The 15,968-nt window shown below is 36.4% G+C and overlaps 1 protein-coding gene across 3 annotated transcripts in view; it reads right to left on the minus strand.

Annotated features, from left to right (window-relative positions):
* Nucleotides 1–8,478: 8,478 nt before the first annotated feature.
* Nucleotides 8,479–15,968, minus strand: part of SCEL (sciellin) — a 110,616-nt gene continuing 103,126 nt past the window's right edge. For all 3 annotated transcript variants that reach the window (XM_084877119.1, XM_084877120.1, XM_084877121.1), the window contains 3 exons: nt 13,235–13,343; nt 11,135–11,237; nt 8,479–9,464 (listed from right to left, as the gene is read on the minus strand). In XM_084877119.1, the coding sequence (XP_084733245.1) occupies nt 9,448–9,464; nt 11,135–11,237; nt 13,235–13,343 (229 nt within the window). In that variant the 3' untranslated portion in view covers nt 8,479–9,447. The remainder of the gene's footprint in view (nt 9,465–11,134; nt 11,238–13,234; nt 13,344–15,968) is intronic.

The following is a 15,968-nucleotide window of genomic DNA, read 5'->3' on the forward strand; positions in this document are numbered from 1 at the left end:
AGGGCTCCCAAGTAGTTGTGGTAAGCGTTCAGGGATACCAGACAGAAGCATGGTATAATCGGGTATGGCTCGACCCCTCCTGTGCCTTTCTCGTGGAGGGAGACCAACTCATTGTGAGTCTTGTCACATCACTAGAGAGTTTCTCTGTAAATAAGCCCTCTGGTTAATGCACAGCAGAAATGAGGAGTAGCTATAGACATTCTTGTGACTCGTTTGAATTACCAGGTGCTCATTCTGAGCAGAAAATTGTACAGTCCTCCTCAGATGGACTTCCACACATACAGAACTTCAGAGCTTTCATACAGATGTTAAATAACACTAAGTAAATATGTTTAAGCCATACATTTCGTATTTGCTTAAAAAAAAGAATAATCCATACTGCCAGTTTTAGAGACCGGCCCTTTCCTAGAGAACTTTTGAATTGAAAAAATTACTAAAAATATACTGTTGATACTGATGCTCATTGGTTATTTTGAGACTGTGATGTGTACACTGTGGCATAAAGCAAATAAGAGGTTTGCTTCAGGAAGAACTGGTAATAATGGCATGGAAGAAAAAAAGATAGGTTAATGAATTTAATCTTATTATAATCCTGACTTGAATTGACTGGAATATCAGTGAGAACTCATTTACACTTTTAGTAAGAAAAAATAATTCTTTCATATACATTGGAATGGCCTAGAGACATTGACCAGCACAATAGCAACGATTTACCCTAGTGACTAGGTTTTGGGTTTTAAATACCATTTTTCATAAAAAGGGTCAAGGGGTGTTGAAAAAAAAAGGTGCTGATTGCAGGTCTAAGGTAGGAAGGAAATGTACTAGGCAAGCCTGGAACTTTTTATCAAAGCTGGAAGGAGCATGTCAAAAAGACTTGGGGCCAAGACTGGTTTGGCTCAATGGATAGAGCATCGGCTTGGGGACTGAGAGGTCCCGGGTTCGATTCCGGTTGGGGGCATGTACCTTGGTTGCGGGCATATCCCCAGTAGGGTGTGCAAGAGGCAGCTGATCGATGACTCTCTCTCATCGATGTTTTAACTCTCTATCTCTCTCCCTACCTCTCTGTACAAAATCAATAAAAATATATATTTTTTAAAAAAAAAAAAACAAAAAGACTTGGGAACCAATGACAATGAGAAGTAAGTTTCCACTGTCCAAACATTATACTTCTTAAGTGTCAAGAACAATAACTTCCATGGATTGGAACACATAAAATATGTTGAAATGATTTAGTTCAAAATAGATTTAAATACTTAAATAAATTGCTAACCACAAAATGAAAGGCAGTATGTGCTTCCGATAAAAGCACCCACGATCATTTGCATAAACTTTGCACACACACACCACCACACCATCACCACCCAACTGAATCTGATTGAGTCTCACAATGTGGAAATACAAAGGCCAAGAAACATGTATAAAACAAAACAACATACACAATGGAATACTACTCAGCCATGAAAATGAAGGAAATCTTACCTTCTGTGACAGCAAGAATAGACCTGAAGGTTATTATGTTAAGTGAAATAAGCCAATGAGAGAAAGAGAAATATCATATGATCTCAGTTACATGTGGACTCTAATGAACACAACAAACTGACAAAGTAGAAACAGAGGCATGGATACATGGAACAGACTGCTAGAGGGAAGGGTGGGGGGTTGGGGGGGACTGGATGAGAGAAAGTGAAATAATTAAGAAAAAAATATATACATATATATTTATAATACAGAGACACAGACAAAAATGTGGTGGTAGCCAGAGGGAAAACGGGGTGGGGATAGGTGGAGGTGAGCAAAGGGCGGGCGGGGGTGGGGAATGGGTGGTGGGAATTGGGAGATAGAGGGACTTTGCTTTGGGCAATGGACACATGATCCAGTATGCAGATGATGTTTTGTTGAGACCTGTATGGTTTTGTGAACCAATGTCACCCCCAAAATTTCAAAAAAATTTTTTTAAAAAAATTAATCCAGCATCATAAAAACCACAAGTTAAGTAGGAGTTAGCAGTGTGTCACAGAAATTTTAAAAGTTAATGAAATCCTGAATTATCTAAATAAGAGAATGGCATGTGAGGCTAAGTCTGTTGCTGTGTTCTGTTCTGTAAGATCATTCTGCCATTTGTTGTACTCATTTAAAAACCCCATAGTTAGTGAAAGAGACTCCAGTGTGCTGGTTTCCAGCTCTAGTATTGACTCTGATAAACTGGCTATATTACAGAACTGTTCAGGGACCCAGATCCTGTAAGTTGAGGGCATCGGGCCAGCATCATTCTCAAATGGCCACACAGATTTCAAATCCTTTGTTCACCAGGAAAGACATATTAACAATGAATGGATGGTCTCATCACAATGTCTTTGTATAAACAAAGAGACGTTTTACAGGAGATCCTGAGCTACCACCCACTGATAAGCTATCACGGGGGATGGGTCAGGAACCCTGAGACTTTAACCTGCTCCCACAATCCACTTCTTCATTTTCCTTTAGAAACAGAAACCTCAACCTGTGTGAGCAGACACGGGATTAGGATCAACATTTCACAACCTCCCTTCCGGTTAGGTGTGGCCACTGGAATATGTGTATCAGGAGAGGGGGCAGCTTCATCGCATCCTTTCTTTCTCTCTCTCCTCAGGCAGGGGCACAGTTATGGAGCTGGTGGACCAGCTTTGATCATGAGATTCTAGGAGGTGGCAGCACAACTTCATGAGCAGAGAGACTACTTCTGCTTTGCTATGGCAAAAAAGAAAAATAATGTCTGTTTGAGCCACTGTATTTTAGCAGTTCTTTGTCCTAGCCACTTGGTGTGTCCTAACTTATTTGGAAACTGGTGCTAGAACTACTGTACTATCATACATTAACTGAAAATACATGGCATTGGCTAATTGCCTGTGAATATGGAATATATATTTATATATGTATATAAAGCCAGTGTCTGTGATGACCAAGATGACCAAATGACCAGTCACCATGAGGTGCATTGAACACCTCTAGGCCCTTCCCCTGCAACCCACAGGCTCCGATGGCAGCATGGTGGGCTGCGGTGGGCGGGGCAGTGAGCGCAGTGGGCAGTGGCAGGTGGGCAGGGCTGCAAGGGGGGGGCGGCAGGCAGGTGGGCGGGGCGGCAGGCAGGTGGGCGGGGTGGTGAGCACGGTGGGCAGGTTGGTGGGGCTACAAGCGCAGCGGGTGAGTGAGTGGGGCTTTAAGCTGCGGCAGGCTACCATGCTCGATTTCTCAAGCTGGGCCTCTAATAAGAAATAAATTCTGAAGGCTGGAAATCTGATGATTCTTATGCCATGGCAAAATATTTGGCAAAGTTCTCTCACCTTTGCTATGGAACCCATCATTCAGAACATTAGCTACATGTTAGCTGCTTCTTACTTTATTTAACAAGATACCTTGAGAGCGCTGAAAGCCCTAAATTAGCCAGTTAGCAAACATAAATGTTTAAACATTGTAGGTCTACTCTGTCAGGACCTGTAATCTAAATGGACTGAGAGGCTAGTGATAGAGGGCTTAACCAAGACAAAAAAAAAAAAAAAAAAAAAAAAAAGCAATTGTAACTCTATGGCAAAGAGCAAGGGAAGAACAAGCAATAGCATTTTCTCAGAAATTGTAGAAGGGTCTTCCATTAAATGTTCTTCCTCAGAAAACAGGAATCAAGACAATTGGACAATTGCGAAGGCCATTTGGTTATTTATATCATCACTCGAGGGCCAGACACAATTATCAACTTAAAAATTAGCCTGCTGTATTTGTTCAAACATTTAATTAACTCACCCCTTATGCCTTGGCAGGGCCAGACCAAATGATTCTGCAGACCTTATATGGCCCGCAGGCCCGACGTTCCTCATCCCTGATTTAATTGAAGGAGAGAGGAACCAGCCCAGCACAGAAGCCAGTAAATAGGGGAATCAGCAGACAGAAGTATGACCACCCAAGGACTTTGCTAAGGTCGCTTTCACATAGAACAAACTAGACTGGAAGTCTTTAGTAAGACTGTTTCAAGCATTTGTAATACAGTTGACTTTATCTGTTACATTCTGCATTCCATCCTTGGATCCCCTGCCCCTGACCATCTAAATGAGATCCTTAAAATTTGCATATATCAAGGTTCCCTCTTTGTACTGTAACGTTTGATGAGTTTTGACAAATGCAAAGTGTTATCTACTCACCATTATGGTACCATACAGAATAGTTCAATAGTACTAAAAAAAAAAATCCCCTATGCTTAACTCTCCATCTCTCTGAGCCCTCAACAATCACTTGTCTGCTTGAATGTGTAGGTTTTGCCTTTCCAGCATGTCATATAAGTGGAATAATACATATAGAGCCCCTTTTCAGATTGACTTTATTCATTTAACATCATACATTTAAGAAGTATCCATGTTTCCACAGATTTGATAGGTCATACTTTTTTAATGCTGGATATTACTCCATTACATGAATATACCACTGTTTGTTGAGACATTTGTTTATTGAGGGACATCTTGGTTTCTTACTGTTTTGATGATTATAGACAAAACTGATATAAGCATTCAGCTTTTCATATGGGCATGTTTTCTAATTCATTGGGAGCAAAATGGCTGAATCCTATGGTCAGACTATGTTTACGTTTGTTAGAAACTGTCAAACTGTCTTCCAAAGTGGCTGTACCCTCTTGCATTCCCATCAGCGATGCAGCAGAGTTCCTGTTTTTCTGAATCCCGGCCTGCTTGGTATTCTCTGTTTTTTAGTTTTCAGTCATGTTAATAAACATAATGTAGTTATCTCATTGTTATGTACAAATGATGTTGGGCATCTTTCACATGCTTATTTACCATTTATAAATCCTTGGTTTGTGTCCTCAATATATTTTGCCCATTTTTACATTTTTTGTTTTCTTATTGTTTAGTGTTAAATTATTCATATATGGGGGACAAGTTCTTTATAAAATTTGTGTTTTGCAAATATTTTCTCACAGTATGTGGCTACCTTTTCATTCTGTTAACATTGTCTTTCACAGAGCACAGTTTTTTTAATTTTAATAAAGTTGAAATTTTTTTTTTTATAGATTGTGTTTTTATGTTGTATCTACAAATTTATTTACCAGGCTCAAGGCCATATTAATTTTCTTCTGTTTTCTTCTAGAAATTTATAGTTGTATATTATACATTTAAATCTACAATCCATCTTGAGATAATTGTTAATTTTTTAAAAGATGGATGTAAGATCTGTGTCTACTTTCTTTTCTTTTCCTTTTCTTTCTTTCTTCCTTCCTTTCTTTCTTTCTTTCTTTCTTTTTTTCTTTTCTTTTCTTTTTTTGCATACGGGTGTCATATTGTTCTAGCACAATTTTTGCATGTGTTGAAGACTATATTTTCTCCATTGAACTGCCTTTGTACTTCTCATAATCAGTAGACTGTATAATGTAAACTGTTCATGAAATTAAAAATTTTCAATGGCATTTTAATGACACAAATATAAAAGGTATAAATTCTACTAGATGCCAACATTCATCTGATGATGTAGATTTTTAGTGATCTATTATGAAAGAAATTGCCTTGACCTGTCTGTTGCCTGCTTTTCCAACTTCATCTCTCCATGTTCACCAATTCCAGCCCCGCAGTCTTTCTATTCCTAAACCACACCAAAGTTGCAGTTGCCTTCAATCCAGTTTGCCTTTGTGGGCTAGTAGGGCTCTTGAAACTCATGAACTTTCCTTTTCTTTTTGGAAAAAAATGTAAAATTCACAAATTGTAACTATCAAAAAAGTTACACCAAGATCTGAGTGTTCCTTTCCACCAGATACATTGGTCATATTGCAACAAGAGACAATGTAAAGTTTATAAAATTCCTGGGAAAAGTTTCTCCTCCATCTGAAATGATGCTGCCTAATCCTCTAATGTTTCTATTTGGAAAACAGAAAGGGACTTAATTCTTAATGCCTTAAAAGAGGTGAGGAAACCATACAGCCCACTGATTCCACTCCAGATTGGGGCTGGTTCAGACCCAGCCTTGAGGCAGTCAGCAGAGCATGCCTGGGGGCTCCTGCAACCAAGTGGGTGACTTTAGTCTGAAGTCCAGGAGGAAGCAGCCGTTTGGTGTAACCCACCCAGCAGAGAGGTGAAAGCTATCTGAGTGATAACTGAATATTATCTTGCATGAGGAATAGAGAATAGAGGCTTCTTTCACTGGTCTCTGTCTCCTGGTATCTTTTGACTTCCATCTCATTTTTTTTTAAAGAAGCAAGAACAAGTTAAGCTCAGAAAATGGTCTGGTATTGACCATTATTGTTTACCACATTATTTTTTAAACTCCCCCTCACCTAACCACTGTAATTTATTTTCTTCACGGGTCTTCGTACTTTGAGAAATTGTTGTGTTGGTTTTCTGCCTTTCAAATTCCTCCTCCACTCTCTCTTTAGAATATAAATTCCATGAGGGCAGGAGCCTTGGCATTGATCTGCATTAAGATCTGGAATATTGATTCTAAATGAAGAGTTTTAAATTACTGAATAATAGAATAGATGGATGAATGAATGATGGTAGACTATAAACCAGGCTTTTTAAAACACAGAGCCTAGCACAATTGGGCATTTCAATGTATTAATGAGAAGAATATATCAAAGAGAATAAAGAGGCAAAGAAGTAAAACATCTTTCTCACATGGCATTTATAACACAATAATGATGTTGAGTTTCTTCTCATAGTACAAAACTGAAACCATTACCTAATTCATGCACTTGAACATTTCAGAATATCTCTCAGAAACCATACTCTCAAATGGTAGGGCAAAGACACAGTAAATAAAATTCAGAATGGTGTCCAATTTTGCATTGTGATAAAGTTAACATGCAATTCTGAATTACATACAAAACACCAGGCAGCTCTTAGGTACCTAGCAAGAGAGACCATCTAAGCATGGGGTACCTTAGAAAGCCAACAATCTAAGCCTTGCATTTGGAACAGCAGGGAATTAGCCCATCAAGGAAATGGCCTACCCACATTAATGCAGATATTTATGGGTGCCTCTGGGAATTATTGAGTAATATGGAATAGGTGAAACTCTAAAAGCCATTTATTTACATTGTACCAAAATAACCAGTACATTCAGTAATGCCAAAGACTTTTCATTGTCAGTTTGCCATGTTGTAGACCAAACAGTCCCTTGTTTTGGTAGAGCTCTGAATCAGGAAAATGTGCCAAACCCTCAGGGTTTTCTGTTGTAGGAAACAACTCGGTGAGTGAACCACAGTGAGAGCTGGCCATTCCTCACTCAGACCTAGCTGTAAAAGTGATTGCAGTCAAACAGCTAGGGATGTACCGATCACTTCTTGAATACATTTTTATTTCTTGGCCTTATGAAAAGAGAGCATGCTATTTTAACAAATTCTATTTCTGAGATTATTATATTTCTGCCATTTTGCTTTTTAGAAGGACATTGTCCTGAAGCAATTCATACTCTTTCAGATACATCTCTTAACGTGCTGCAATATAAAGAGACCTTCCAATTTGTTTTAAGAATCTGTCATTCCTATAGTGTGAATAAGCCTAGATATGATGAAGCTGGCTAGGTGAATCAGTAGCCCTTCTCTCTACACTCCATATTTGTTTCATTTTTACAACAGCTTTTGGCTTAATTGAATACATTATAGTGGAAGAAAGGGTCCATTAAACAGCTTCAGAAAAGTGAGAAATATGTTCCTTTTAGGTTTTTTTTTTAATGAAACATTATAAAGTAGACTACTTTAAAAATGTCATTCAAATGATTTTTAATTACTACAAATGCATTGAGATGTTAATACACTTTCATAAAAGGCAGGGCTACTATTCCATCCATCTTTTTCTGCCACGAATTCCAACTCTAAGAAAATGATTTCTTTTGATCCACTCTGATAGCATGTAATTAAGGAACAATAAAACATATGGCTCAATTACCACTGCTTCTCATCAAGCATGAATTAATGAATATCAAATTATTATTAATTGTTTTTTCCTGGCTCCTTTTTACAGGACAACAATTATACATTGCTGAATTTTGATAAGCATTTTGTGTTTACAACCACGGACTAGTCTCTAAGAAGAGCAGATGCTTGAAATCATCATCCAGAAGACTAATTCTTTAAATTTATCAACATTTGAAAAATACATGATTATCTTTTTTTTATAATCACCCTAATTTATGTCAGTTGATTACAACTGCTTTAAACTTCCCCCAAATGACACCCTCTCCTCATTGTTCCATATGCCTTCCTTCAAGAAGCAGTTGCTATGTACACATAAAATAGTTTATAAGTTCAATTTCTCAATCTTAACAATAGTTTAAGTTCCTCACATATGATTACTGGGTTTTTCAATTCCTTGAAAAAAGCTCTTTGAAAGTAAAAGCTATAGCTTTAGAAGCTAAATAATTAAACAGTGTGTATAGAATATAATAAAGTGTGATCACTGTAATTGACAAAATCAATGCCAATGAATGATATTTATAGACAGGCCACAAAATGATTTGGTATCACTGATAGTTCATTTTATTTGAATAAGCCATCTGTAAACATAAAGTGCTATGTAATATGAATAGATGTAACATGCTAAAGAACATGTCTTTTGTAGTCCATAACCATTATTTTCTCATAGATTATTTATATAACCAGATTTGAAACACATGCAAAAATTAACAAATTATAATATGTAAAATACATGCCATATAATTTTACCCATTACCCATAAGCCAATGTCTTTCCATTTTTTAAAATTATATCTGCAATAAAATGAATAATTACACTGAAGTTAAGCTGTTCAGATGTCCTCTCTAGTTCAAAATGATTAACAAAGACATATTCAGATATATTTCTAAAGAGAAACAAAAACTTGCTTTAGAATAATCTGAGGAGCAGAAGGGGACCTTTGGGACAGTTTTCAATGCCACTCATATTGTAGATAAAAAAAAGAGAGAGCAGAAAGTTCAAGGGACTTTCTGAGGTCCATATGGCTTTATGTTATTATTGGCCAGACTTTATAAGAACATTTCTATCAACATTTCTTTTGCACATGAAGGAAACATATCTTGCTTTCTTGATAATTTGTCAATAATGTCTGCAAGTCCAAATTCTTAGGGAAACAAAGGTGAGACAATGAGGAATTTGTTTATAATGGAAATCACGATGCACAGCTTGATGGAGCAGGGGTGGGCCTGCTTGGGGTAACGATGCTCTCAGCCATCAGGAGCATCATTCCTTTGACATTGGTAATTGAAACCACTTGAATTTTTGATGACGGAATCTAGCCAGATAACAGATGGTTCCCTTTATGTATATGACCTTTTTGAGGGCAATTAGGTTATTTATGCAATAGCAGAATTGTTCATTGTATACAAAAGTCAATCTTCAGAGTAAAGCTTTTCTAAATTACATATTCTTAAAATAATTTTTAATTCCTTAATGAATGCTTTCTTCTTGATTCCCATGTGCCAGAATTATTGAATCCACTTTGCTGAAAATTGTTAAGAAAATAACAATTAGATATGCAAATCCAGTACAAAAATAATTCTATAAAAATTTTTAAACTATCATTCATCAAGGGGGTCATGGTAGATTCAGCATTTTATATTTTCCTTCTACTTCATTCATCACTATGGCTTTGGGTCATACCATAAACATGAAGAACTATTGCCTGGTACTCATATTTAGGAGATGATGAGAGTTATGTTTTGACAACTTAAATTTACTATAAAAATGCAATGCTGCCCTGGCTGGTATGGCTCATTTGGTTAGAGCCTTGTCCAAAAGATTGCAGGTTTGATTCCTGGTCAGGTCATATACTAGATTCTAGGTTAGGTCCCAGGTCAAGAGGGGTGTGTGTGAGGGGGGTTGTACTGGAGGCAACCAATCAATGTTTCTATCTCATATCAATGTTTCTCTTTCTCTCTCTCTACATGCTCTCTCTCTAAAATCAGTAAAAACATATCCTCAGGAGAGGATTTTTAAAAAATGCAATGCCTATGGAGTACACATAGACAGGGAGGAAGGCACTATGACCGCTGAGTCTTTTGGTAGCCACACCTCCTAGTCCATATCATGGATTTCTGAGAGGCTGGAAGTTAGAGCTGTTACTATATCATCAAGGCTCTTGATATAATATTGGATCAGGAAAAGGCTGCTAACTAAGGAAGTAAGTAGAATATGAGAACTGGCTCAGGAGAGCAGAAAATAAAAGGCAAAGTATGAATATAATTAGGTTTGTTCTTGTTACTGACTATGCAGCCTGATGAAAAGAGGGTTTCTTAGAGCATTTTCCACATTTGTCACCAAATTCCATATTTTGGATCTCAGGAAACAAAGAATCACAAATGTTCCTCTTTCATTCACCACTGAAACATCAGGAACCCAGCCAGCCATGCAGTGCTTTGACTAGCTCCCCAGTAATATCATGGTTATTGGATCTATTTATTATGAATTAAAAATAAATTGTTGATACTGGCTTTTAAAAAAATGAATCAAGTTTTATAGGACTTTAGTTTCCTAACTTACTGGGCACTGTGCATGTCTTTTAAATAAACTTTTAAAGCTTTCATGATAAATTTACAGAAAATGTGAGCTGAAAATGCAGGCCATTAATGTTTGCTTCTCACACCATTTATGCCAATGAAAAGACCAAATTATAGTAATGTTTATCTTAAACTGATAAAAATATTTGCATGCTATATTTAATATAGAATTTAATATTTAATTACATATAATTAACTTTAAATTTCCTATGAAAAACATTATAAGGAATTTAGCATAATAACCAAATTAGGTAGAAAAGTATATTTTAGTGCAAATGTAAAAGGTAATTCACAGATATGGTAATTCACAAATAATTCAATTCCAATTATTTGAGCAGAGAAGATCTATTTTTGTTTAGAAAAAATGGAAAATGTTCTATAATAAATAATCTCTTTTTTTAGTTGTACTAATGCCAGGTCTGATACCAGAAGAAAATATAAATGTTGACTGATTTTATACCATAAAAACAAAATACTGTCATACTATCTGCAACTGAATTCCTAACTATAATTAATAAGATGTTTTTTGTTTTATTGAAATCCTTCATTTTCAACAATATTAAATGCTCATTACTATTAGCAAAAGTAACTGTTTCTTACAGAGCTTAACACTTACCCACAACTTTGGAGTAGCAAGGTTCACAGTGTATTGTCCGTTGATAAATCCAAATACTGTCTCCTGCTCTCAGGTTTTCCAGAGGCCGTTTGCATATTTCACACTAAAGGAAAAGGCAATAAATAAAGTTTACATTACAAATAAAGTCTAGATTCTTAGTGTAACAGGATAAAAAGCCCTTTCAATTCAGTCAGTACAGTTCTCCATATTAGCACTCAGGTGCGGCCTCATGAAAATTCACATAGAAAGTGCGAGTGTACTTGTTTATAATCCCCATGCAGAACTGTGCATTTCAGGGCATATCTATCATTCAAGTTTCTACTTAACTCACTATAGAGTAGATATAAATTTAAAAAAACTGGTTATGCTAAGGACAAGATCACCAATTGATATGTCAAACAGAAACACAAAGCATATTTTTTGTTTGCTTATTAAGGAGACTCATGCAATCCAGAATTCAGGAATACACACAGGACATTAAGCAAACATTAAGCAAAACAAATTTCTGTTTGTTCCTCTATGCCTTTAAGAGGGTATAGGGAAAAGCTTGTCTTCAGTTGTATTGGTTAGCTTGCTTTAGACCTATGTTCATGGAGCAAATCCCCTGTCCATTGGCTGACTTTCAAGCATGAAGCTATCATCGATTGGTTGGCTCTCAGAAGCCAGTTCATTGAAGCAAATTGTCATTGATTAATTCATCTTGTTTAAGCCATTCTACATGGTTCTCTATTACCATAGCTATAGAATAATCCATCTTTTTCTAGGAGTGTGGGGACACTTTTATTCTTAGTAGAATTTTATAATTAAGTTGAAAATGAAAATAAATAATCCAAAATACAATAAATGGAAATTATTTGTATTTACCCAAACCAACAAGGAGAATTTTCTTGTTTTAACTTTTTTCTGCATACTAATTTTAAATAAAGAACTATAATCTCTTTTTTACTGAGTAAATTTTAATAACTAAAAGGAAATTCCATTTTCTCATCATTAAACAATTATAAAATTTTCAGAATATATTTAAATAGTATTCTATATAAAGTGGCCTAAAATATGTTTTGTTGTTCATAACTAAGCTTCTTATTTCTGATTGCTATATATCACTGAAGCTACTTGGAGGAGAAATAATTAGTTGTCAAAGCATTATAGCTACTTGACTGAATTAGATAATTTCCATCAACCCATAGAATGTCAACACAAAAAGAACCCCTAGAGTCAGGCAAATAGTTCTCAAACTGGCTTCCCATTAGATCTACCAATGCCCAGAAATCATCTCTAGGAGTCTTGATTTAATTAGTGCTGGTCCCAAGCATTCTATTTTTCTTCCAACCTCCCAGATGATTTTAATGTACAGTCATTAATCTAGTCAGCTTCTTAATTTTTACAGATGATAAAACTGAGGCCAGGTTAAGTTGGGTGATTGTCCAAAAGTCACACAACCATAGTTAGAGTGACAGAGTTAGAAAACTTGAACTCAGATCTTTAGATTCCAGTTCAGTGCTCATCCAGTTACACCAAAAACTAAGATGTTAACCTACTCAATTTTATTTTGAGATATAAAAGCAATGCAATATGAAAATACAAACGGAAGCATTCTACTATGTAAGCTTCATCGCTATTATACTGAGCCACAATTAACTATCATTAATCGTGCTCTCAAAAGCAGACTGAGTTTCAACTGCTATTAAGCTTATCAGTCCTAACTGATAGCACTCATAAGAAGCTGCTGGCTTTCTTCTTAACAAATTTCTTTCCTTTCTGCACTTCATTATATATTTTATGCAATGCATGATTTATTAAAATCTTGCAAAAACTTTTATAAAGACAACAAGTGTTTATCTTTTCATAGGTTTAAATCTCTAGAGTCTGAGGAATAAATGTTTCAGTAATCAACTCTAAGCCTAACGCCAAGACAGTAATTGAAAACCTTAGAGGTTAGGCTGAAGAAGTCTGAGAAATACTTAAGCAGTGCATTATTAATGTGGATGAGAGTGTTTCTGAAAGCTTTAACTCCATCTCATGTATTTCATTAAATAATTATTTTTATTCCAGGCATTATGCAATTTTATATTTAGTTAAATACAATAAACATATCCTTACCTTGAAGCAAGTGGAATGGCAGCAAATTTGTAATTCATCTAAAATCATTTTGGTTTTTGTGCCCAAGGGCTTTCGGCAGTAGGTGCACATATCTCTTTCAATGACAGACCTAGGGAGATATTAGCAATTAAAATAAATTTGTCATCCTACAAAAGACAGAGTTATTCCCCATAAAGTCATGTGGAAATGATGCTAATTTGTTGATACTTTAGGAAACTGTAAACATTGAGGAAAGTTTTAGATTTTACTTATTTTAGTGATAGAATTGATTCTTCTAGTTTCCTCAAAATAACATCAAAGAATTAACACAAAGGAAGGTCTCAAATTATTAATTCATTAGCAATCAAAAGTATATGTGGGCAGGGCAAAGATAATTGCAGTTTCCTAATTGAACTAATTTATAAGTACCCCTTGAAGCTCAAAGAGGATTTTGAATTATTAATTTATATATATCATAGAAAAATTATACTATACATTAATATAAAATTTTTATTCTCAAAACATTCAATAGGACAAAATAGAACTTCATTCAAGAGTGTGTTGATAATAAATTAATAAATGATAGATCCCTAGGACTCTAGGGTATAGGGTCTAGTCATTAAAATGCTCTCCTGTGACACTACTCTTGGTATCATTAAAAGACAGAATACTGGGCTACATTTTATGACAAAATTTATATTCTTCAATATGATACAATACCCCTGCACACACAAATTTGATGAAGAAAATACCATTTTATTATTTACTTTGGAAAAATAATGTTTAATAATAAATGAACTATACATATTTATTCAGCAAGTCCAAAAAGACCTTGGGTCACAGCAGAGCCTTAAGAAAAGCCAATAACTATGTGATGCTTTTCCTTTTGGAGGGTCTTAGAACTGTCTTAATAGTACCTTGAGGACTTTATTAGTTTCAGGGTTGTTGGCATGCAGGCCTGAAATTTCCAGAGCTGGTATAAAATGGAGTGGTAAAATAAAATCAGTTTATACTTATATGGTGCTAAAATGCTTATGTACAGTATATTTTCCATGCACTTTGCTTATTTAAGCTCAGTTATTCTTCACATCTCTGAGAAGCAGATGCTATTCTTTTTATCATAATTTACAGAAGAATAAACTGAGGCACAGAAAGGTGCCTGCCAGACAGTGAGTGAGTAGCAGAGGTAGGGTTTGAGCAAGGCCGCATGGCCCCAGGGTCCCTGGGCTACCTTTGGGCCTGCCCATGAGGACTGCTGGGCTCACAATGTTAAAATGAATGAGTCATACCCATGAGCCAGGATGATCCTGTCATCTAGCCCAGGACTAGAATTAGAGAGGAGGGAAATGAAAGGGAGGAGGAGGTGGAGAGGAAAAGGGTTGGAGTAGATAACCTTGCTTTACGTGTTCAGCCAGTCAAGTAACCTCTTCCTAAACCTATGTATAGAAATAAAAACTTCCTCTTTCATCTTACTCTTCTATAGCTACTTGCTTATATAATCCTGGCAAATATTTTCCTATGGACTCTACACATATGTACACACACATCATGTCCCATGCAAGCACTTCAATAGTAGGAGACAGGCATGCTCTATCATCATCCATTCCAGAGGCACTGAGCTAGGAGCTGGGACTATAAAGAAGAGTGAGACAGTCTCCTCCAACGAGAAGCTTCCTGTCCACAGGGGTAGCTAGGTGCATGACTAGATAATCGCAGCATAGTATAGAAGTGTGGAAAGAATTAGGAGAGAATAGCCAAGGGAGCAACTAATTCCAGGCGAAGGCAGGAAAGGCTTGTGGAAAAGTATCATGTGACTTACAGCTTGAGGAAGAAGGAGCCTGCTGGGTGAACTCAGTGAGGTGGGGCGGGGCATGATGGGGGATTCCAAGCAGAGTGACCAGGTAGTACCAAAGTGCTACTCAATGAGAGTGTCTGGAGTGATTAAACAGTAGGCAATATGCAGGAGCAGGTTCTGAAGGCCATAAATAATGTGCAGAGGAGTTTGCCTTAATCCTGTGAAGTGGAAAGCCACTTTAAGTGGGATTAGCGTGCTTCAATAAGAACTGTGGGGACATGGCTCATGCCACACAATAATCGACATAAAAAAGTTGCTGGACTGACTGGTTTTAATAGAAAATTGACTTCTGCTTTCATGTCTGAGAAAAAAAATTCAAGGACCTTGAATTTCAAGGACTGAAATTCTTCATATTAAGAGCAATACTTCTATGAAGAATATTTTCCTTCCTTAAGTTAACACTAAAGCTCTGAGCCCAGGGAAAGCTCCAATGTTGGTATTGTCCTTATTAAAATCACCCTGTTAGTCAAAGGTGTTTTCTAAGTATGTGAGGAATCCAGCTCTGGTATTTGATCACCTATATCTTACGCTTGGATAGATTTCACCCTTCAAAGAGCAATGACTTATAGTCAAGACATTCAGAGAGCATTAGTAATGAACAAAATTTTATAAAAATGACAAAGGGGACATAATATTTATTTTGTTGTTAATCCTCACCCAAGGATACTTTTCCATTGATTTTTGGAGAGAGTGGAAAGGAGGGAGAGAGTCAGAGAGAGAAACATCAATATGAGAGAGATATATCAATTGGTTGCCTCCCACATACTTCCCGACCAGAGCTGGGCATTAAGCCTGCAACTGAGGTTCAGAGACTGCAACTGAGGTCTGTGCCCTTGACTGGAACCAAAATCAGGACCCTTCGGTCCACGGGCCAACAATGCTCTACCTATTAAACAAAAC

Source organism: Pipistrellus hanaki (assembly GCF_964339955.1).
Source record: "Pipistrellus hanaki genome assembly, chromosome: 3".
NCBI lineage: Eukaryota > Metazoa > Chordata > Mammalia > Chiroptera > Vespertilionidae > Pipistrellus > Pipistrellus hanaki.